Source organism: Pristiophorus japonicus, chromosome 18 (assembly GCF_044704955.1).
Source record: "Pristiophorus japonicus isolate sPriJap1 chromosome 18, sPriJap1.hap1, whole genome shotgun sequence".
NCBI lineage: Eukaryota > Metazoa > Chordata > Chondrichthyes > Pristiophoridae > Pristiophorus > Pristiophorus japonicus.
This window is the reverse complement of record NC_091994.1, coordinates 70,278,677-70,302,704: the sequence shown is the minus strand read 5'-3', so window position 1 is coordinate 70,302,704 and position 24,028 is coordinate 70,278,677. Positions and strand designations below refer to the sequence as shown.

Sequence of the window (24,028 nt, the reverse complement as noted above, 5' to 3'; positions counted from 1 at the left end):
TCAGGCTCTACAGACACAGCATGAAAGCAAAATACCGCGAATACTAGAGACCCGAAATTAAAAACAGGAAATGCTGGAAATACACAGCGGGTCAGGCAGCATCTGTGGAGAGAGAAACAGAGTTAATGTTTCAGGTAATGGGCGGAGTTAAGAAACAAAAGATGGGTCTGGAAGAGGTGTAAATGGGAATAGCAGTATCATCAACAGCTGCCATCTGAAAAAATGGGGGCCGAGGTTATGGTCTGAAATTGTTGAACTCGATGTTGAGTCCAGAAGTCTGCAAAGTGCCTAATTGAAAGCTGAGGTGCTATTCCTCGAGCTTGCATTGAGCTTCGTTGGAACAGTGTAGGAGGCCGAGGACGGAGAGGTCAGAGTGGGAATGGAGCGGAGAATTAAAGTGACAGGCGACCGGAAGCTCGGGGTCACCCTTACGGACTGAATGGAGGTGTTCCGCAAAGCGGTCACCCAAGCTGCATTTGGTCTCCCCAATGTTGAGGAGACTACATCGTGAGCAGCGAATACAGTATACTACATTGCAAGTACAAGTAAATCGCTGTTCCCGCCAGCCAGAGCCCCAAACACTCCTTCCAGGTGACCTGCTGAGTATTTCCAGCAGTCTCGGTTTTTAATTCTGCAGACACAGTATGCTCAGGCCCTAAGGCCCCTGAGCCCTGTCTCCAGAAACACTGACTGTTGGTGTCAATCACTGATGGTAGGGATGTCCCAAAAATAATTCATTGGCACAACAGGATGAAACCAAGCCAACTCATAGGGCTGGAAATTCGGTTGAAGGCTTTTCAAGGCGCTAATGGCGGGCGGGCGGTAAATTTAGCGCCAGGAAATGGTTTGCGTTGGCAGCCAAACAATTCCGTTTATGCGCCCTGAGAGTGCAGCAGAGCGCTAAGGGAAGCGTTCCACACTTATTGTAGGGTGCTCGGCCGGGTAAGCAACTGAAGATCCCGTGCCAATGAGCCAGCTTCGGAACGCCCGAAGGGAGACATAGAAACATAGAAAATAGGTGCAGGAGTAGACTATTCAGCCCTTCGAGCCTGCACCACCATTCAATATGAGAATGGCTGATCATGCAACTTCAGTACCCCATTCCTGCTTTCTCTTCATACCCCCTGATCCCTTTAGCTGAAAGGACCACAGCTAACTTCCTTTTGAATATATCCAACGAAATGGACTCAACAACTTTCTGTGGTAGAGAATTCCACAGGTTCATAATTCTCTGAGTGAAAAAGTTTCTTCTCATCTCGGTCCTAAATGGCTTACCCCTTATCCTTAGACTGTGACCCCTGGTTCTGGACTTCACCAACATCGGGAACATTCGTCCTGCATCTAACCTGTCCAATCCCGTCAGAATTTTATACGTTTCTATGAGATACCCTCTCATTCTTCGAAATTCCAGTGAATATAAACCTAGTCGATCCAGTCTCTCCTCATATGTCAGTCCTGTCATCCCGGGAATCAGTCTGGTAAACCTTCGCTGCACTCCCTCAATAGCAAGAATGTCCTTCCTCAGATTAGGAGACCAAAACTGTACACAATATTCAAGGTGTGGCCTCACCAAGGCCCTGTACAAGACCTCCTTGCAACAACAAAAAATCGGGGAAAAAAAACCCACAAAAAAACATTCCCTATACATTACTCACCCCAAATAAAGTTACATTGCAAAAAAAAAGAAAAATATCCCTCGCACTTACCTCGCGCAGTCATTCCTTCCCGTAGCGCCTGGGACAGCCATGCACACCCGCTTTCTCTGGCGCGGTCACTAGGGGGCTCTACGGGTTCAGCACAAACCAAATTTTCCATCCGTGTTGATACCGGGGGCGTTGCACACAGGTGCGGCGCTCCTCAGTACCGTCGGTACCGGCACATTGAATTTGCCGAGCGGCGCGAATGCTGACGCTCACGGCTGCCAACCTTTTAGCGTCCCCGTTCTGACCCTCACGAGGGATGCGATCCAAACAAATTTCTAGCCCCATAGAGTTATCCTGTGATAATATTAATGCCGACACTGTTGCATAAATAAATATTGCTTCATTTCAAAATTAAATTTGAATTACAAACATTGCTGTTAAACTGAGTTCATGATTCCCAGAAGCAAGCTCTATTGTGAGACAGCAGGTGATGTTTATATATCAAAGTTTCTTCAGATTTAGCCCCCCGCTCTCTCTCTCCACCCCCCTCCCCCTTTCATCCTCCCCATCCCAACTATCGCAATGGCCCAAGATTGCTCACCACCAGAGCTGTTATCAGGAGCTGCCACAGACAACTAAACATTGCTGATTGGTTCATTGTCGCTCAGCTTTCTCTGGTGTCTCCTCTTCCTATCCCTCTCTGTGTGAGCTCCTCCCCAGCTGACCATGGCCCCTGGCTCACAGGAGCTGCTAATCTCACTTCAGCCTCGCTGACTGTTGAGGGACTGTTAGTGAATGACTTGCAGGCCTGAGTCTAGCTGAGTGATAACCTACCTGACCTACAGAACAATCCTCCCTAAATACTGGACCCTTTGGGCTATCTGCCTATTGACAAGCAGGTAACACGAGAATGAAGAATTGAATTGTGACTTTCGACAGAGTGTGGTTAATGCTGGCATCTTCTGCACAGACTCATTCCCCTTTCAATAAGCTTGGGAAAGGAGGCAGCCATTTGAATCTGAAATTTCCTAAAGCTGGCTTGTCTTCGGGTCAGTATTGTTCTTCGAGCCCCCATTGACCACTAAATAGCAGCAACATTCTCAAACGTTTGTCTGCTTCTTTCTTCAGGGTGTTCTGGAACACCGATACTGAACCCCGCTGACCCTCCACTGAACCCCACTGACCCTCCACTGAACCCTGCTGACCCTCCACTGAACCCTGCTGACCCTCCACTGAACCCTGCTGACCCTGCACTGAACCCTGGTGACCCTACACTGAACCCTGCTGACCCTGTACTGAACCCCACTGACCCTCCACTCAACCCCGCTGACCTTCCACTCAACCCCGCTGACCCTGCACTGAACCCCACTGACCCTCCATTGAACCGCGCTGACCCCTACTGACATTCCACAGACACTAGCTGACTCACGCTGAACCCCACGGATCCCTTGTTGACACTCCGCTGACCCTTCACTGAACCGCGCTGACCCCTGCTGACCCTCCCCATACCATCCACGGCCCTCCCAGCGCAGGTCCCACAGTCAGGTTGGGAACCCCAAATGTGTGGAGAGCGGTGTAAGGTGGGAGGCCAGGAATACTCCCGCTTCTGCTCCTCTGGGTCATGGATTCAAGACCCACTCCAGAGACCTGAGCACATAAATCTAGGCTGACGCTGCAGTGCAGTGCTGAGGTAGCGCTGGACTGTCGGAGGTGCTGTCTTTCGGATGAGACATTAAACCGAGGCCCCATTTGCTCACTCAGGTGGATGTAAAAGATCCCAGAGCACTATTTTGAAGAAGAGCAGGGGCGTTATTCCCGGTGTCCTGACCAATATTTATCCCTCAATCAACATAAAAAGAACCAGATGATCTGGTCATTATCACATTGCTGTTTGTGGGAGCTTGCTGTGCGCATATTGGCTGCTGCGTTTCCTACATTACAACAGTAACTACACTCCAAAAGTACTTCATTGGCTGTAAAGCGCTTTTGAGTCATCCGGCGGTCGTGAAAGGCGCTATATAAATGCAAGTCTTTCTTCTTTCTCCATTGGCTCCCACTCCCGCTCCTGTTCCTGCTGTCGCTCCTCTCAATGGTTCCCTAGTGCCTGCAGCAAGGCCGCTTGAGGACTGCTCTGTGTGTCTGAGGAACGCAAGTCAGATGGCCTAGGAGGAATCCCTGGGCCAGCTGTGGCCATTGAACGCCCGGCTGCTGACTGCACCACCTCAGGATGAGCGGCAGCAGTGTGGGATGGCAGTGGTGCAGGCTGTGGCAGGTGCAGAGGCGGAGTGGCAGGAGCCAGAATGCTGTCATCGTGAGGAAGGACAGCATCTTCCATTTCCCGTGGCCCACTGCCACTCCTCCGGGGTGGCGCCAGAGTATCAGCAGCAATGTGTGCCCCCACAGATTGCTGAGCTGCTGCAGCACTGTCTGTTCCCCGTCCGACTGTGGGAAGGCAGAGAGGATAGCAGCAGACACGGCTTGCATGGCAGCACTCTGAGACTGAATGAACGCAGGGCGCGCTTGAAACGCTGCAGCCTGAGAGTGCATGCCAGCAACTAGGGTCTGTGTGACATCACGAAGACCTTGCGTGGCTTTGGCCTGTGATGTCATGGCTGCTGCCACATCAACCATGGCACGCGCCATCACCTCTGTGACCCCACTGTCACTCGTTGAGCCCATTTCCCGGTTTAGCCGGGCAAGGATGGGCTCAGTGAGCTGCTGAGAGGCACGGGCCATGCTGGAGACGGCCTCCGCCACACTCACAGCAAGTGCATCCACGCTCTGCGTCACCCTCCCCAATGCACCCATCATCTCACGATGCATCTGTATCGACTCCCTGGACAGAGCCTCTAAATCCAGGTCTTCATCAGCCTGACTCCGAGCAGGACTCCTGGGCCAACTTACCCTCCGGAGAGCTGGCCCCCGAGCTTCCCCTCGTGCTGCGCGTTGCTGCAGGCCACTGGGGCCAGGAGCGTCCGTGTCTGGGAACCCTGGAAGTTGTTGGTGCTCTCCCCCGAGCTGGTCTCCCCACTCGCGGGCACTGGGGTCAGGACCCGGTCAGTGGCCACACATGCCCCGACTTCCTCCTCACCCTCGAGTGACGATGGCGGTCTATGGGCAGGCTGTGGGTGATCATCTGTAAGCACAAAGCAACACAAGTGTGGGTAGCAGCTGAGGAGGGGGTAGGAAGGCACGAAGGAGGGGCCATCGTTATTGTGGAGCGACATGTTGTAAGGCTTGTGGGCTCACGGGTGAGGGGTGTCATTGACAAACTGTCAGTGTCCTGCGGGGGCTCTGCCTATCCAGCCACCACCGTTCCAACTGCTGGGCCCATGAGGGCGGATTCTCACTCCTTGATGTCGGTGAGATCCTAGAGGTCTGGCTCTCCTCCTCCTGTCGGCTCCTGCTGCTCTCGCCTGTTGTGGGCGAGTTTGGCCTGCAATGAGCAAAACAATTAATCTGTCAGTGGGTCTGTAGCTACTGGTGTGCAACATCTGTCTGTAGTAAGTGACCCGCTAATGATGTCGCGAGGCGTGAATATCGGCATCTCAGTCTGCGTGGCAGCTCACAGTGGATGTGTCAAAGGTGGGGTCTGGGTACACGGAGGTGCGAGTAAGCATGATGCTGAATGCCTGTGACCGCTATGGAGAGTTAAAAGGTCTTGTTGCTGTCCTCAAGCTGAGCTGGGAGCTAGAAGGTGAGAGACGCTTGGATGGCGGGGCATGTCTGAGGAGGCGATACAGAGAGCTTTCGGAGTGTGTACAGCAACGAGGAGCATGGCCTGGCACAGAGAAGGTGTGGGCAGTGTGAAGCAGTGAGGCTCACATGAAGGAATTGCAATGGTAATGTAACGGTTACTCACCCTGATGGCGCAGGTCAGGTCATTGAATTTCTTCCGACATTGAGTGGCGGTCGAGGGCAGAAACGTGCTGTGCCACCTCCCGCCACAGCCTCCTGAACACTGTGGGATGGCCTTCCTCCCCCTTCCGGCAGCAGGGCATCTTGACGCTGTTCCACGGCCCCCAGCAGCGTCTCAAGGGCCGCGGCCGAGAAGCGTTGCGCACGCTGTCGACCTGCCTCCGCATCCATCCTCCCGGTCTCAGGTGAGTGCGAGTCAGGAAGTGCGCGTGCTTTAACTTGAGTTGCCGCGCCTTCAAGACCCGGCTGTTCCCTGGGGTCTGATTCGGAGGTCGGCGCATGCGCAATGGCTCCGCCATATTTACCGACCAAACTTTAGTTACCGCCTCCCCCCCCCCCCCACCAGCTCTGGTGAGCAACGGCTGATTTAGCGCCCCAGTCAGCTCCTTGCCCGATTCTGAAGAAGTTCTGGGCGGAGGGCGCAAACACTACCGCTCCGCCTGGGTTACCGCCCCAAATGAGGAGCAAACGAATTTCTCCCCCCAAGGAGTACGGCTGAGACTTGTGGAATGTATCTTCGAGCAGAGTTTCATTTGCTGCTCATCCCCAGCCACGTCTTTTTTATTTTTATTGTTGGTTGTTTTTCAATTAATGACATTGGGTCCAATACTGTCATGTTGCTGTCTGATACCCACAACGTGCCTGCCAGAATCTGTGGCATGAGCGACACTGACTGGGAATAGCTTGCTATACTGCACACTGTGGAGATTGTCATACACTGACAATTCATTTGCCAAAATTGCTGATGTATTCTGCCTGTGGCTTCTGATCCCTTTCTATCAATCTGCAACTGCAAATCTAGACTGTGTCTAGACTCCCACTGGATCGCTGTTCACTTGCATCATCCAGGCTTCATCTAGCTGTGAGATCACTGAGCTCTCCATGCTGAGCTCAGGCTGTATGAGTACCAGCCGGAGAACTGTCAGTCTTGCATCACCGCATCAAAGTATTTTATCTCAGCACTCCCAGTGGGGAATTCTCCCATTTTAATCACCTATCTGCTGCCACCACTTTGGTATTGAGGTCAGACTTATATATAAGGTCAGTGCTTCAATGCTGGGTCACACTTGATCAGCTCCGCTGGGCAGGCCACATTGTTCGCATGCCAGACACGAGACTCCCAAAGCAAGCGCTCTACTCAGAACGCCTTCACAGCAAATGAGCCAAAGGTGGGCAGAGGGAACGTTACAAGGACACCCTCAAAGTCTCCCTGATAAAGTGCAATATCCCCACTGACACCTGGGAGTCCCTGGCCAAAGACCGCCCTAAGTGGAGGAAGTGCATCTGGGAGGGCGCTGAGTACCTCGAGTCTCATCGCCGAGAGCATGCAGAAACCAAGCGCAGGCAGTGGAAAGAGTTTGCAGCAAACCTGTCCCACCCACCCCTTCCCTCAACAACTATTTGTCCCACCCGTGACAGGGACTGTGGCTCTCTTATTGGACTGTTCAGCCATCTAAGGATTCATTTTTAGAGTGGAAGCAAGTTTTCCTCGATTCCGAGGGACTGCCTATGATAATGATGCACAGGTGCACGAGCTGGTTGCCATGTCAGACTATGAATAAACCGCTTTGTCTGCTGCACGGCCAGAGAATCTCTCTGTCGCTTTAACCCTCTGAGCGCTGAATAGCCTTTGTCACATCACATTTGTGAAGAGAATTCACTCGCCAACGCTCAATCATAGAAATTTACAGCACGGAAGGAGGCCATTTCAGCCCAACGTGTCCGTGCCGGCCGATAAAGAGCTATCCAGCCTAATCCCACTTTCCAGCTCTTGATGGTGAGGGTTTCTGCCTCTACAACCTTTTCAGGCAGTGAGTTCCTGACCCCCACCACCCTCTGCGTGAAGACATTTCCCCTCAAATCCCCTCTAAACCTTCTACCAATTACTTTAAATTTCTGCCCCCTGGTTGTTGACCCCTCTGCTGAGGGAAATAGGCCCTTTCTATCCATTATATCTAGGCTCCTCAATGAGGTCTCCCCTCAGCCCCCTCTGTTCCAAGGAAAACAAACCCAGCCTATCCAATCTTTCCTCATAGCTAAGATTCTCCACTCCCGGCAACATCTTCGTAAATCTCCTCTCTACTCTTTCCAGTGCAATCAAGTCCTTCCTGTAATGCGATGACTAGAATTGCATGCAATACTCCAGCTGTGGCCTAACCAGTGTTTTATACAGTTCAAGCATAACTGCTCTTGTATTCCATGCCTCGGCTAATAAAGGCAAGTATTCCATATATCTTCTTAACCACCTTATCTACCTGGCCTGCTACCTTCAGGGATCTGTGGACCTGCACTCCAAGGTCCCTTTGTTCCTCTACACTTCTCAGTGTCTCACTATTTAATGTGTATTCCCTTTCCTTGTTAGCCCTCCCCAAATGTATTACCTCACACTTTTCCAGATTAAATTCCATTTACCACTGTTCTGCCAGCTGACCAGTTGATTGATATCTTCCTGCAGTCCACAGCTTTCTTCGTCATTATCAACCACACAGCCGATTTTAGTACCATCTGCAAACTTCTTAATCATACCCCCTATATTCAAGTCTAGATCATTGATGTATAGCACAAAAAGCAAGGGGCTGAGTACTGAGTCCTGCAGAACTTCACTGGAAACTTCCTTCCAGTCACAAAAACATTCATCAACCATTACCCTTTGCTTCTTGCCTCTGAGCCAATTTTGGATCCAACTTGCCACTTTGCCCTAGATCCCTGGGTTTTTACTTTCATGACCAGTCTGCCATGTGGGACCTTACCAAAAGCTTTGCTAAAATCCATATACACTACATCATATGCACTGCCCTCATCAACCCTCCTGGTTACCTCCTCGAAATGAGGCATGATCTTCCCTTAACAAATCCGTGCTGACTCCGTGCTGACTGTCCCTGATCAATTTGCGTCTTTCTAAATGAAAATTTATCCTGTCCTTCAGGACTTTTTCCAATAATTTTCCCACCACTGAGATTAGGCTGACTGGCCTGTAATTACTCGGTCTATCCCTTTCTCCCTTTTTAAACAAAGATACCACATTAGCAGTCCTCCAGTCCTCTGACACCACACCTGAAGCCAGAGAGGACTGGAAAATGATGGTCAAAGCCTCTGTTATTTCCTCTTTTGCTTCACTTAACAGCCTGGGATACATTTCATCCAGGCCTGGGGACTTATCCACTTACAAAGCTGCTAAACCCCTTAATACCTCCTCTCTCACGATGTTTATTTCATCTAATATTTCACACTCCTCCTCCTCAATAGCAGTGTCTGCATCGCCCCTCTCTTTTGTGAAAACAAACGCAAAGTTTTCATTAAGAACCATGCCCACGTCTTCTGCCTCCACACACACATTAACCTCACGGGGCCCAAAATTAAGTCCCGCTGGAAAGCTGGTGCTCCCCCCACCTTTTTGTGACCATTCGCGCTTAAATTTTTTCATGGCTGGGCCACCCCATATTCAGCTCCAAAAGTGAACGAATGGGTTCCAGTGTGAGTGAACCTTCCAAAGTGGATTTTTCAGCAGTGTAGCTGTCTTAATTTGAGCGTTATCACCACTGAGAAATTCAGCATGCAGGTTAGGGTTTCTAATGAGCCAGCTGCTCCCTGGCCTTTTTACAGGGTTTGCAGCAAGGCCCTGAGGGGGGAAGGAGGCTGGTGTAAGAGGTGCAAGGAGAGCCAACAGGTTCACTGATATGGAGCTGGAGACACTGATGGACGATGTGGAGGACAGAAGAAGAATACTGTTTCCTGACGTGGGGAGACCTGGCAGACCGCCAGTACATAATGCATGGAGGGAGATTGCAGGGGAGGTGTCAGGCACCTCCATATATGTGAGGACGCACTCTCCCAGGAGGGTGCTGGCCAGTCTGCACCCGGCCCTTCCAGGCCCAGAGGTGTTCCAGGGCATCCTAGAAGGACAGCTGTAGCTCCCAGATAACAACCACATCAGCCTTCCCGGACCCATGAGGCTGCCACAGGGATGACAGTTAGGCATAGTGTTAGGGTAGTCACGCACAACAGGTGTTATAGTGAGATGCACAGGGGGTAAAAAATGATAACAGTATTAATATATTGTTCTTTATGGTCTGTTTTTGCAGTGATTTGCATAATAGGATAAATCTTTATTTTTGGCATATATATCTGGCCAGGTGTTTCATCTGGGAGTGGGCAATTCTGCGTTAAGGCACTCATTGCGATGGCCATTGAAAGTGGGAGCTGAAGGGTCATGTGTGGATGGGATTATCTGAAGCGAGCAGTTATGAGACGCACCTCCCTTCCAGGGTGGTGATGTGTCGACACCTCCTAGCCCTGGGGCAACAGGGAACCTCCTCCTCCTGCTCCGCCTGAGGTGGTACTGCTGGCTCGACCTCCAGCGGCTGTCCCCTCATGATGGCCAGGTTGTGCAGCATGCAGCAGACCATGACGATTATAGAGACCTATTGAGGAGAGTACTGCAGGGTGCCACCAGAGTGGTCCAGGCACCGGAATCTCTGCTTGAGGATTCCTATGTACTGCTCGATGATGAACCTGGTGGCACAATGAGCGTCATTGTAGGCATGCTCTGGCGCGGTCCTGGAGTTCTGCAGTGGAGTGAGCAGCCAAGTGGACAGGGGATATCCCTTGTCCCCAAACAGCCAACCGCAATCCTGATTTGGGCCGGTGAAGACAGCGGGCACACTGGACTGGCACAGAATGAATGAATCATTGGCTGCTGCCTGGGTACCTCGCATCAACTGCCAGGATTCAACGCTGGTGATCACACACGAGTTGGACATTCAGCAAGTGAAAGCCTTTGCGCTTGACAAAAATCTCGGGGTGATGATGTGACGCCCTCAGCCCAATGTGTGTACAGTCAATGGCATCCTGCACCCTCGGGAAACCTGCCATTCAGGCAAATCCGGTCTGCCGCTCCACCTGTTTGTCCCTTGCCATCGGGAAGGAGATGTACTGGACCCTTCTCCTGTACAGTGCATCTGTGACCTGCCAGATCCACCGATGTGCCAAGAATTGGGAGATGTTGCCAAAGTCTGCAGTGGCAGACTGGAAAGACCCTGGTGAGGGCGGTCCTGAGGCATGTTTGAGGCTGCAGATCTTCTCGCAGGACAGTGCAGCGCTCCCTCAGTACTTCTGTTTAAAATCGTAGCCTTAGCAGGCATTGTTCATCAGTGAGCTGGAGGAAGGAGAACTGAGGTCTGTAGACCCGTTGAGGGTAGGGCCTCCTTCCCCCACGTCTGCGTTGGCCACCTCCCCTGGCAGCTGCCTGCTGGCCATCTCCCTGGTCTTCCTCATTCTCGGGCTCTTGTGGAGGCTCTTGCTGGAAAGGCTCCTCTCCCAGTATTTGGAGATGGGGGGGGGGCACATCCCTTGCCCTCCTCCTGATGCCACCCCTCTCCCGGCCAACCTCTCTAGCTGCAGGTCTGCGCATGTCTGCACACCCTTCTCTCGATTGTGCAGCCATGGCTGCTGCCTTCCTTGCGCGCTGCCTGTCTGCGTGCCGTCCTGCGTTTGACCAGGTATATGAGGTATCGCTCTCCCAACACTCCTCCCATCCTCAGGGTGAACCCTGCCAAGCAGGTCTCTGCAACCCACAATGAGGCCTACAGGCCTCCACTAAACAGTCAGCAGGTTTAACGAAACCAAAACAATCGCTACAACTTATTGCACTTTAAATTCAAATCAAAACTTAATTAAACTATTTTCTTGCCAAAGGGCCCCGATCGCGGCAACACTCCAGCGGTGTTGCGTTCGAGCACTGACTCGCATACCTGGCGGAGGCACTGCCTGAAGTTCGACCTTTTTACAGGTGAAAATCCAGGTGGTGTCCATTTCCCAGTGGCCCGCCTGCTGCTTCCCTCATCGCATGAAAATCCTCCTTTACTCCGGCTTCACCCCGCCGTTTCTGGCGGAAGTGAGCACCGCTGAAACCACGCCCCACCCTCCCCCACCCCGGAGCTGAATAGGGCTCAAGGAGGGAAAAGTACCCGATCGTGGCGGCCAATCAATTTTTTTCGATCGACTGCCCAAACTCTGCGGTAACCATCCCTTCGGGGACGGTGAATTTCGGGCCCATGGTCTCTAATAGGCCTCACCCTTTCTTTAGTTATCCTCTTGCTCTTAATATATTTATAAAACATCTTTCGGTTTTCCTTGATTTTACTTGCCAAGAATTTTTCATGCTCTCTCTTTGCTTTCTTAATATCCTTTTAAATTTCACCCCTGCACTTTCTTACTCCTCTAGGGTTTCTGCAGTATTTAGCCCTCAGCATCTGTCATAAGCCTCCCTTTTTTTCTTTATCCTACTCTGTATGTCCCTCGACATCCAGGGGGCTCTAGATTTGTTAGTCCCACCCTTTTTCTTTAAGGGCACATATTTGGCCTGAACCCTCCGGATCTCCTCCTTGAATGCCTCCCACTGCTCTGACACTGATTCACCTTCAAGTAGATGTTTCCAGTCCACTATGGCTAAATCACCTCTCAGCTCAGCAAAGTTGGCTTTTTCCCAATTTAGAGCTTTTATTCCAGGTCTATCCTTGTCCTTTTCCATAACTACCTTAAATTTAAATGAATTATGATCACTAGCACCTAAATGCTCACCCACTGATACCTCTTTCACCTGCCCAGCTTCATTCCCTAAAACTAAATCGAGAACCACCCCTCCCATGCTGTCCTTGCTATATACTGGCTAAAAAAGTTCTCTTGAATGCATTTTTGGAATTTCGCACCCTCCATACCCTTCACACTAATTTTTTTGCAGTTAATACTAGCTAGGATAGTTGAAATCCCATACTATTACTGCCCTATGGTCTCATCGCCGAGAGCATGCAGAAATCGTGCAGAAAGCGGAAAGAGTGTGCGGCAAACCAGGCTCCCCACCCACCTTTTTCTTCAACCACTGTCTACCCAACCTGTGACAGAGACTGTAATTCCTGTATTGGACTGTACAGTCACTTGAGAACTCACTTTTAGAGTGGAAGCAAGTCTTCAATTTCGAGGGACTGCCTATGATGATGATGAGGACTTTTTGCACTTCTCAGAAATTTGCCTACATATTTGCTCTTCTATCTCCCTCTCACTGTTTGGGGGTCTATAATACACGCCTACCAGTGTGATTGTTTGTTTTGTTTTTCAGTTTGACCCATATAGCCTTGTTTGATGATCCCTCTAACATATCATCCCTCTTCACAGCTGTAATAGTTTCTTTAATCGATATCGCCACCCCCCCCTCCATTTTTACCCCCCTCTCTATGCTGTCGGAAAATCCTGTAACCAGGAATGTTGAGCTACCATACCTGCCCCTTTTTAAGCCATGTCTCTGTAATAGCTATAATATAATTTTCCCAAGTGTCTACCTGTGCTCTCAGCTCATCTACCTTATTTGCTATACTCCTTGCATTGAAGCATATACCATTTAGTACAGCCGGACCTCCTTGTTGACTACTTTCTAGGCTTTTTTTCCTCTGTCCTTCAAATTCACTTTCTACATTTTTGCTTTCCAATTCCAGCTTTACTTCCCTCCCTATTGAATCTATTCTCAGGTTACACACATGATCAAAAAAGGGAAGAGTAATTATAATGTAGCGCCTGTGAGCATGCACACAGGTTTGTAGAGCCATTGAGTTGTCAGTGGCTTAGCCAGTCACATGATGTTCACAAGACTCAATAAAACCCCGGCCAGTTGGGTCTAGGTCATGCACAGTGAGGTATGCAGTTGTGCCTGGTGGATGAACTGGTAATGTGTAGTGTGATTGTTAAACCTTTGTTAATAAACCAACTAGTTCTTCATAGCAATGTGTTGCTATGAATTCTTAAACAAAGAACCCATGAAGCAAATACATTACAGTGATAAATCCGGCAACCACAGACCAGCTGCAATTTTAAAGACAGTAATTCAAGGCAAAATTAATTGTCTTAGAAGAACAAGGGTTAATAAATGACAGCAATGTGGATTTATTAAAGGAAAATCATGTCTGACAAACGTGATTGAGTTCTTTCATGAAGGAGAGGGTACATGGACTTTCAGAAGGCGTTTGATAATGTACAACATAATAGACTGGTTAGCAAAATTGAAGCCCATGGGATTAAAGGGGCGGTGACAGTGTGGATCTAAAATTGGTTACGAGATATATAGCAGACAATAATGGTGAATGTTTTTTTTCAGTGTGCAGTGGTGACCCCCATTGGAAGCATTTTGGGAAGTCCTGCCGATATGGAGGGCACTTTGTAAACACAAGTTCATGCTGAAATGTTGCGCTGTGTAATTGCAGAATTGGGCCACTAGATGGCTGCGTGAAGCAAATCTCATCAGTTGTCTCTGGGCTCGGTTGTTTTTCTGACTCGGGGTCAGTAAACAGTCGGACATTGTAGACAACCGTTCACCACCACTCTCTGCTTTCTGCCCCTTATTTTGCATCCATGCTGTCATTGCCACTTTTATCCCATGGGCTTTAATTTTGCTAACATGCTGCACTTTGTCAAACGCCTTTCGAAAGTCTATATACACAACATCGACCGCACTATCCTCATCAACCCTCTCCCTGACTTTAAAGAACTCAATCAAGTTAGTCAAACACAATTTGCTAAAGTACAATATAATAAACTTGTCAGCAAAATTGATGCCCATGGGATTTAAGGCACAGTGACAATGTGGATACAAAATTAGATAAGGGATACAAAGCAGAGAGTAATGATGAATGGTTGTTATTCAGACTGGAAGGAAGTATAGAGTGATGTTCTCCAAGGGTCGGTATTGGGACCACTGCAATTTTTGATATACTGCTGCCCATTTTACACCTCGCCAAAGTTGAATGTTTAGCCCATAGTTCTCTACTACCTGGAAATATACACAGTGTACTAAAATAGCAAATTAATACAAACTACATGTTTTCAAGCTCTGCAGTCTTAATAAGAAATGTCATAGCTCTGTTGGCAAATAAGGCATCCATTCTGGGCCAGAATATCCAACAAACATCAGTGAGATGAACAGTCTGCCCAATTTTTGAGGTATTGGTTGGTCCAGGACATAAGAACAGAAGAAAATCTGAGTGAGAAAAGATCATTTAGCTCGTCCAGAGTCCATGATGCTAAAGGACTGTGGGTAATTGGAGGATTGTGGGTAATTGGAAGATTGTGGGTAATTGGAGGCCTGTGTGTAATTGGAGGATTGTGGATAATTGAGGGATTGTGGATCATTGGAGGATTGTTGGTAATTGGAGGACAGTAGGTAATTGGAGGACTGTGGGTAATTGGAGGACTGTGGGTAATTGGAGGACTGTGGAGGTAGTTGGTGGATTGACTCCCTTCCCAATTCTTACTCTCACCCACTGTTCTACTGCACAAATGGAATAAACTCATGGCCATGACTTGTAATGATATCGATAAAACCATCGACAGTCAATGACATGGAGATATCTCATGCTGGAGTCAGTCAGGAGGGAATGAGAGACTCCAGGCCGAGATCTGAGCCCACACAGCCTGTACCAGAATAGGTTATTGCCAATTGGCTCCGAGATTGCTAACTGGGAGGTACAATACCCCACCTGCCAAGGCTCCTGTAGATAGAAACTATGGGCTAGAACTTCCCGAGGGCTGCTCTCTCTGCGTCGTCGTGACTTCGCTGGGGCTGCGGGGAAACACTGCGAGGATACTCTCGGCCACCATATGCTCTCCTGCTCACTGCAAGCAACTACATAAGAGAGTAAATAAACAAATGAAGGATCGATTGATGCCTTTATCTAATAAATTCACTTGTCCCAGTGACGTGTAAACAGAAACTGTTGGGACTGCTGAGCAATTGGTCCTGTAGCCAGTCTACAACAACAACAACAACTTGTAGTTATATAGCGCCTTTAACGTAGTGAAACGTCCCAGGCGCTTCACAGGAGTATAGTGAGATAAAAAAATTTGACACCGAGCCGCATAAGTAGAAATTAGTGCAGGTGACTGGTCAAAGAGATAGGTTTTAAGCAGCGTCTTGAAGGAGGAAAGAGAGGTAGAGAGGCGGAGAGGTTTAGTCAGTGAGTTCCAGAGCTTGGTGCCCAGGCAACAGAAGGCACGGCCACCAATGGTTGAGCGATTATAATCAGGGAGGGCAGAATTAGAGGAGCGCAGACATCTCGGGGGGTTGTGGGGCTGGAGGAGATTACAGAGATAGGAAGGGCCGAGGCCACGGAAGGATTTGAAAACAAGGATGAGAATTTTGAAATCGAGGTGTTGCTTAACCGGAAGCCAATGGAGGTCAGGGAGCACAGGGGTGATGGGTGAGCGGGACCTGGTGCGAGTTAGGGCACGGGCAGACGAGTTTTGGATCACCTTTAGTTTACGTCGGTACCTCTAGTCTCGACGTTAGCTACAGATGTCCATCGCTGGATTTGAAACCTGGGCCCTCTCATTCTTCATTCTCCAAGCGACCATACGCTTGAAATGCACCCACCAATGTTTGAGCACCTCGCAGGAATATTTAACCCCATCACCCCACAAACGTTGCTGGGATCAGTGCCAGAGCCCACACTGGGTGGATCCATCGGTTTTGGGGACCGCTATCTGTATCAGTGGTTTTAATCTGAATTTGTCATTCGCATGAAGGACAATTGACACTTGTGGAGAAAATCGCTAATTCTCCAATTGTTCTTCAGTAAGCGCAAGTGAGGCTGCAATTATGCTGAATAAAATAATCACAAGTGACAAGCACCACCCACAACTCTTAGGCCTCATTAGTCAGTTGATCTGCTCCAAGGCCTCATCATAATGTCAGGATTGTTCATAAATTGGGTTGTTTTGGTCAGAAAAGGCAAGGACCCTGCAAACTACCAACAACCCTATAGAGAGGGGTTTAACGAAGTCATTTTTCAGATCCTTTGTGTCAAATTATTCATAATGATGAGTAGCTGCAACAAATAGCTTTTTCTCACGTTGCATTATCAATTCATCAAATGTCTGTGATGCTTCCCAACAACCTGAATAGATTCTGCCAAACTGGCCAATATCAAAGGGAGAATTTGTAATGTGAAATTAATGAGGTTTTAAGTCGCAAATATTTCTGGCTGAATGAATGAATGAGTTTGGAAATGTTCTTAAAATATGCAAGAAATCAAGAATTCTCAGACCTGCTAATTAATCTACATTACAAGAGGCTTTGTGGAGTCATCCTTAAGACCTTTCATGTTCAATTACTTATGGATCGCGGGCAACTGATATCTTCTGTGTTAGGCAGACAGTTCTGTCACTTTTTTCTCAAACTTCCAGCGATCTATGACTACCCTGCAGTTAGCCAGCCAGGGACACACTGTGCTTCTGTCCCAGGCAACCATTACCGCTAAAGATGAGACATTCTCGATATAAACTGTACGAGGAAATAGGCTCCTCATTTTTTAACTCTTATTTTATATCTGTTTAACAGGAAAGACTTGCATTTATATAGCGCCTTTCACAGCCGCCAGCCATCTCAAAGTGCTTTACAGCCAATGAAGTACTTTTGGAGTCTAGTTACTGTTGTAATGTAGGAAACGTGGCAGCCAACTTGTGCACAGCAAGCTCCCACAAATAGCAATGTGATAATGACCCAGATAATCTGTTGTTTTGTTATGTTGATTGAGGGATAAATATTGGCCCAGGACACCAGGGATAACTCCGCTGCTCTTCTTCGAAATAGTGTCATGGGATCTTTGACTTCCACCTCAGAGAGCAGATGGAGCCTCGGTTTAACGTCTCAGCTGAAAGACGGCACCTCCGACAATGCAGCACTCCCTCAGCACTGCACTGGAGTGTCAGCCTAGATTTTAGTCTTCAAGTCCTTGGAGTGGGATTTGAACCGAGAACCTTCTGACTCAGAGGCGAATGTGCTACCCATTGAGCCATGGATGACACAAGGCGATATAAAGGCGTGACATCGCAATGCCCTCGTGTATGTGGCCTGCCCTGAGCTATCCAATATATTCAGACTAGCTTACCATCGTTTCCAAAACTAGGGCTTTCCATTCCATTCTGTGAGTCGCAGAACAATGAACGCTGAGCATATTCAGAACTTTAACATTAAATACATTTTATGAAATTGTAAATTTATTGATGTCATGGGGCCACATTGATTTGAAAGGCCAATGAATGGCGGTCCGCCCTCCGACAAGTGTCTGATACACACTGACACTAGCACCAGTGAGATCCATCCCCACCCACGCCAGGCACTGCGCCCTCTGGAAATTAAACCCTTCCTGTCCTCACCTTCTGTCGTAACTGTTCCCAATCACATATGCTACATGATCATCCACCAGCCTGGATTGTTGATGGCTCAATTAAATAGCTCGAAATGCTTAATGGGCTGCGAATTGCTGAAGCCGGCTGGCCCGGGCTTTCTTCCTGGTGCTGCAGGAGGGTCGAGGTGAGACTCTGGTCTGCCCACCCTCCCACTGACCCTGAACCATTTTACTGTACAGGCTGGGCTTCCCGCAGAGCCCCCGTCAGATGGAAGGAACCCACCACTGTTGCAATGAAGATACAGAGGTGCTGCAGCAGCCATTTAAAGGAGGAAGAAAGAAAGACTTGCATTTATATAGCGCCTTTCACGACCACCGGTCGTCTCAAAGTGCTTTACAGCCAATGAAGTACTTTTGGAATGTAGTCACTGTTGTAATGTGGGAGATGCAGCAGCCAATTTGCGCACAGCAAGCTCCCACACACAGCAGTGTGATAATGACCAGATAATCTGTTTGTTTTGTTATGTTGATTGAGGGATAAATATTAGCCCCAGGACACTGGGGATAACTCCCCTGCTCTTCTTTGAAATAGTGGCCATGGAATCTTTTACGTCCACCCGAGAGGGCAGATGGGGCCTCGGTTTAACGTCTCATCCGAAAGATGGAACCTCCGACAGTGCAGCGCTCTCTCTGCACTGTACTGGAGGGTCAGCCTAGATTTTTTGTGCTCAAGTCCCTGGAGTGGGACCGCAAAGACTTGGGGCTGGACCGAGGCGATCGGGGAATGTGTGAGGGGCCTTGTCGGAGGGAGAGGTGGCCCCCACTCGGTATTGTTTTCATGTGGAGGGATGGCTGGCTGAGGCGTGTGCAGGAAAGTGGGCCTTCCTGTCCATCTAGCCCAGAATACTCACAGTAATTTTTTAAACTAGCAACACACGGGGACACAACGGCTCTGATGTGAGAGGCAGCACATGTGGGTGGACAGAAGCAGCTGTGACTGTGGAATCACTGATAACTAGAAAGCAAAGCATAGGGACTGTGTATAGCCAATGATTCTGTTTATCAATCACCTGTTCTGCTTGAATTAATTTCGTTAAAACATCTCTCTCCACTGAATCATTTTTGATGCTGATGAAATGCTTTGATATAAACACTTGGAAACTGTAAGCAATGACTGGCTCTTTCCCTGTCAGCCATTACAATATCTGTAGTATATGCAAGCACTCTAATAATGACTCCACGAGTTAAAGGTATAGCACTTGAACTGTTGTGACTTTAGTCCTTTATTGCAGCTCCTTGAGTGAGGACACCAAGAGGTGAGCTCCCTTTTATACTGGGTTACCGGCAGTGTACAGGTGACTCTTAGGTCTCCTGCAGCAGCACCCTCTGGTGGTACAGGTATGGTGTATACAGGGTGAAGGTACATTCAGTGGTCTAGTGTTACAGTACATACATTAACATGCATACATGACAATATTGATATTTTCTGTTACCCAGATTAAATAATTAGGAGCTTTCTGCTTGATCAAAAATTAAACCTGTGCTTCTTTGAAACAGAAAATAATTTCAGTGATGATAAGGTAGGACGTGGGGACCGAAATTGCCCCATCCCCTTCGGGCCTGTTACCGCCGGGCATTGGCGGCCACGCTACAGAGTGCAATGGCCGGCGCTTTTTCGTGGAATGGCTGCCATTTTGAAAATTCCGCTCCTGTGGTATCCCGGTGGGCGATCGCTACCCCCCGAGCGCTCCGCTGCTGCAGATCCGTGCTAAGTGTGTCATCAGAGCGCGCACCGCCGATGTTCCCCCCCACCCCGCCCCGCGATGGCAAAATTCCCCCGAAAAAAATCTTGTTCCCACCACATGGTGCTTTTTTCTGCCGGTGCAGTGAGGCTGTAGTCCTTGTAAAATGGCGGTGCGACTCCCATTAAAAGGAAGGACCAACTGCCGCTGCCGCCATGTTTTTTTTCTGTCAGCCGACTGCCATGTCGGGCCGACAATTATGCCCCCGGGATCGGCCAGGCTGCCAACAGGTAGCCTGGCACCATCTCTTGGGTGCCAGGCCGCTGGCCCGGCTGAAATCGTGCCTGGTGGTCCAGTGGACCGAACTTAAACAATCGCTCAGGCTCTCCCTGTCAAGTGACGTGGCTGATGACTGACAGTGCCGGCCATTCCGCCCGCCCCCAACTTCCACCCCTCTAGAACTGCGAACTTCCGCTCACTGACGCACATCCGCCCCCACTATGACCGACTTCCGGTCCGCCAAAAAAAGCCAAAGAGCGGAATTTCGCTCAAGAAGCCACCGCATCCACCGTGCCAGTAAAAACACGAGAAACAAGGTTGGTGCACCTCGCTTCCAGCGGTGGGCAGTTTCGGCCCCTTGATCGCTCTGTCAGCTGTTTTGTGAAGTTTATAAAAGGCAAAACACATTCTCTCTTTCTCTCTCTCCTCTCTCTCACACAGCCTCTCTATTATGTAAAGAATACTCAATGTAAGTTGTGAATAACGGTTTCGAAATTTGTCTTCTAGATTTTCTTTAAAAAGTTTGAAAAAGAATCGAAGTGAATTTGTCCAGACTGAGAGACAAAGTCTATCGTTCTTCGAGCTTAAATGCTGCTGCTGCAGTCTGGTTAATTGTGCCCACTATACATGCTTAGTCCACAGGTTTCCGTTTACAGCCACACCTCTGGACAAAAACATCTGCCCAATGACCTTTTGTCTGTAAATGCTGAGATACGCCCACACCTAACTCCATCGCTGACCTTGCCAGAGTGTCCAGGATGAGAAAGAAAGGAAAAGAAAGACTGGCCTCTTTCACAACCTCCGGACTTTACAGTGAATGAAGTGCTTTTCAAATATAGTCACTGCTTTGATGGGGAGATGGGGGGCGGGGGGGGGGGTTCCCCAATTTAAAGATGACTGGTGGGCACCCACCCACTATGGGCGCATCAGACACAACAGCTCTCTCCCTCCCTCATGGCTCCTCCCCTCCACCCACAAAACTTAGGTGGAAGTTCGGTGGAACCAATTTTCATGGTCTGGCCTCACTAACTGTTGGAAAACTGTCTGGGGATTGGGGGCGGTGATGTATACGGGGGGGTCTGCTGGCTCCCCGTATACATCACCAGCCGAATTCTGTGGTGAGTGGAGGGGGAGGGGCGGGCAGCAGTGGATGGATGGTTTCTGTGGGGCCCAGAGATACATTTATGCTCCTATTTGCTCCATAAAAATCATTTACAAAACAGGCCGTTACCGTTTCCAGAGTGGCCTCTGAGGATATTGACGCTGCACAGTAAAATGGCCAAACAAGCTCCGTAACTCATGCCTTGCATTGCTCCTTTCTCAATGAGCTTACTGGGTCAGTAATAGATTTGTCTATTGACCATTTTGAACTGAATTTTTTTTCAACATTCCCTGTCTCCTTTCTCACCAATTTCCCCCCCTCCCCCCCCACACACACACACATTAAACAATCTCATGAACTAACTTATATTGTCCACTTCAGTGCTTTTCAGTATGCCCGACCGTTATTCCATAACTCTGTTACCATCTGGGTGAAAAGGTTCCACTTAATTTCCCTTCTCACTTCGAACTCCCTTCATGCCAGCCAGTATTTGAATGCTTCAGCATCGTGAAGATCAGTATCGGCACCACCTGAAATTTGCTCTTTGCCAAAAAATCCCGACTTCTTTTCTCCTTCCTTTAGAATTGAATCCCTGATAGCTGGGCCACTTCTGTTGCTTGACTCTGTAGCCTGTCAAGGCAGTAATATTCCTCCCATAATTCAATGGCCAGAACTGCTCCAAATAGGGTATCAGCGACTACCCAGACGGCAATAATACAGCCTCTTTTAATTTGTACTATGATAAATCCTTATTCCATCCTCTTTACATTTACATACAGCCAACACATTTAGAACTAGCTTATGTCTGCAATGGTTATTGGAACAAATCTAAAAATAACCTGTGTGTTTAGGAGAACTGCTGATTCCTGAAGACTAAAGGTCCCTCAGACAAACTCTTGTCTTGTTCAGACTATTTGTAAACATTAACAGGCATTCTCTGTGAACATGGATGACAAGTTGTAGAGGTATTTGTGCCCAAAACTCACTCGATGGAAACTCACTAATGTGGAAATTTACTTTTAGAAGTTACATTTCCTGTTAAATGTACCCTTTTGTAATAAAACAAAATGGAGTCCCGGTCCTCCCAGAAGCTCCTGCAGCAGACAGCCTGCTTCTGCATAAACATACTAATCTTGACTGATAGCTGACTGAATTAAGAAAAGCAGGAGCCATCTGTGTGAGCGAGGGAACCTTGAACAGAAAGAATGTCTTGCTGTACTCCCTACCAATAACTGTTGCTATGCTAAACCTTAGAAGTACTAGATAAAGGTTGTATAGATATGGACTAAAACAAGGATGTGGTGTTTTTAAGTGACTGAAGAACTCCTTATCTGTATTTGCTGACCGCAAGGGCAGAACTGATACACGTGATGGAACCAAACTTGTTTGTTCTTCTGCATAAAGATATTGTGATTTTTTACCACTGTAGAAGTCTTCACTGAGCCTTTGACTTAACAAGGCTTTTCCTTGCAGCAAGTAAAACTCATTAAAGGAACATCTACCGGTGTCAGAGTCTTAGATTGAGAATTAAATTGAGAGTCGCGTTTTCGACACTTCCTAAATGGATCTGCAACACATTGTGCAAACCATTCCAGGTACAGGATGTGCCACAATATAATCAGGAAACACAACGTTCAAAGGGCGAGCTTCACGTTTAAACTGCCCGGCTCCCCAGTTTGGCATTACAAGTGAATTTCAGGAGGGAACCTATCATAAAACATCATGTGAGATATTGGTGTGGATTGGAAGGTGTCTATTGAGACAGGCAATGTCCTTCCATCGTTCTGTTGCACAGGATGCTGCAAGGGTCCCATCCCACCAATGGAATACTGGGAATCACTGCTCCCTCACTGGACAGAACAGCCCCACCTGTCTGATAAGCAACACAGAAAAGGTTTCCAGAAATGGCATCACATTGAGCCTTCAAACCCGAGATGGGAACTTTCAACCTCTGAAATCTTTCACCTTTAAAAACCATTGGTGTTTATCTGAGGTTGTACTTGAAACGTTTGTGCATTTGCAGCAATAGCTGAACCAGTGAAACTGCTGTCGTCCTAAAATGAAATAAGGTAGAATTGGAAGCAGAGCAGAACTAGAGTTGCTTGAGAGGTTAAGGGAGCGGCAGTTCTAGGCGAGAGGTTCTTTGGGTGTATTTCCTTCCCTCAAAGCCCAATAGACAGACTTGCAGGAATTCGCACATGCACAAACAATGCCAGCTAGGAGGAATAGAAAATATCAAGATCCTTACCAGCTTGGTTGGTGGTGATATTGACAGACGCAAAGTGGGGCGAGTATGGACTCTGATCAGAGACGCCGCTCACAGCCTGGATCTCGAAGGTGTACCGTGTGTGCGCCAGCAGATCGCTGATGTAGACGCGAGGTTCCGTCAAGCCCAGCTGACGTGGGACAAACTGCACGTTGTCTCCGCATCGGGTGCAGATCCCGCGGCCCGAATTGCAGCTCTTACAGATCACATTGTAAACCACGTCTTCCCGGCCTCCTGTCTCCCGAGGGGCCGTCCATTCCAGGTTCAGGGATGTTTCGTTCACGCTGGAGATCACCGTCTGCGGTGCCGAGGGAATCGCTGTGGGAAAATAAAAGAAAAATTCAAATCATTCGGCCCAGTGACAACACAACTCACGGCCACTGCTGGAAATTCAACGTTCAGGGGAAGAAATTCGGGTACTGTGCGCCTTCCATTAGTGCCCGCAGTGGGGCGCTATTGGGGCGCGATTGGGTTTTCACCCGGGCGTGGCGGGAATAGCACCCCCCCCCTCCCCCGGTGAAATTGGCCTGGAGTTTTGCGGAGGTGGTACGAGGTAGCATCCCGCTCGGCTGTGCCCGGCAATGATGACATCATCACCGTGTGCAGTGCCCAATTCCCGCGTCAGTGAATAAATTAGGCCGCGCCCCTCACTTACCGCCTCGCGCTGACAACGACAGCTTCAGCCCTCGAGCTTCAGTTGGTTGTCAGCTGGAGGAGCATATTTAAAGGCGCCATCATTAGAAATAATTTTTGCCGGCCATCACTGCTTGCAGCTTGCTAACACAAAGGCAGACTGGCTGTTGGACAGATTTGAGCAATTTTCAGTAGAAGGACTGTTCTGCCTCTGAAACATTCCTGTGTTTCATTGAGGGCAGATTTGACAGGACAACATTTCAATCGTTTGATGG

At 48.7% G+C, this 24,028-nt stretch overlaps 1 protein-coding gene across 1 annotated transcript in view; it reads right to left on the bottom strand.

Annotated features, from left to right (window-relative positions):
- The window catches only part of LOC139229054 (ephrin type-B receptor 2), a 585,159-nt gene that overhangs the window by 166,363 nt on the left and 394,768 nt on the right, over positions 1-24,028 (bottom strand). The window contains exon 5 of the mRNA XM_070860715.1: positions 23,103-23,438. Within this exon, the coding sequence (XP_070716816.1) occupies positions 23,103-23,438 (336 nt within the window). The remainder of the gene's footprint in view (positions 1-23,102; positions 23,439-24,028) is intronic.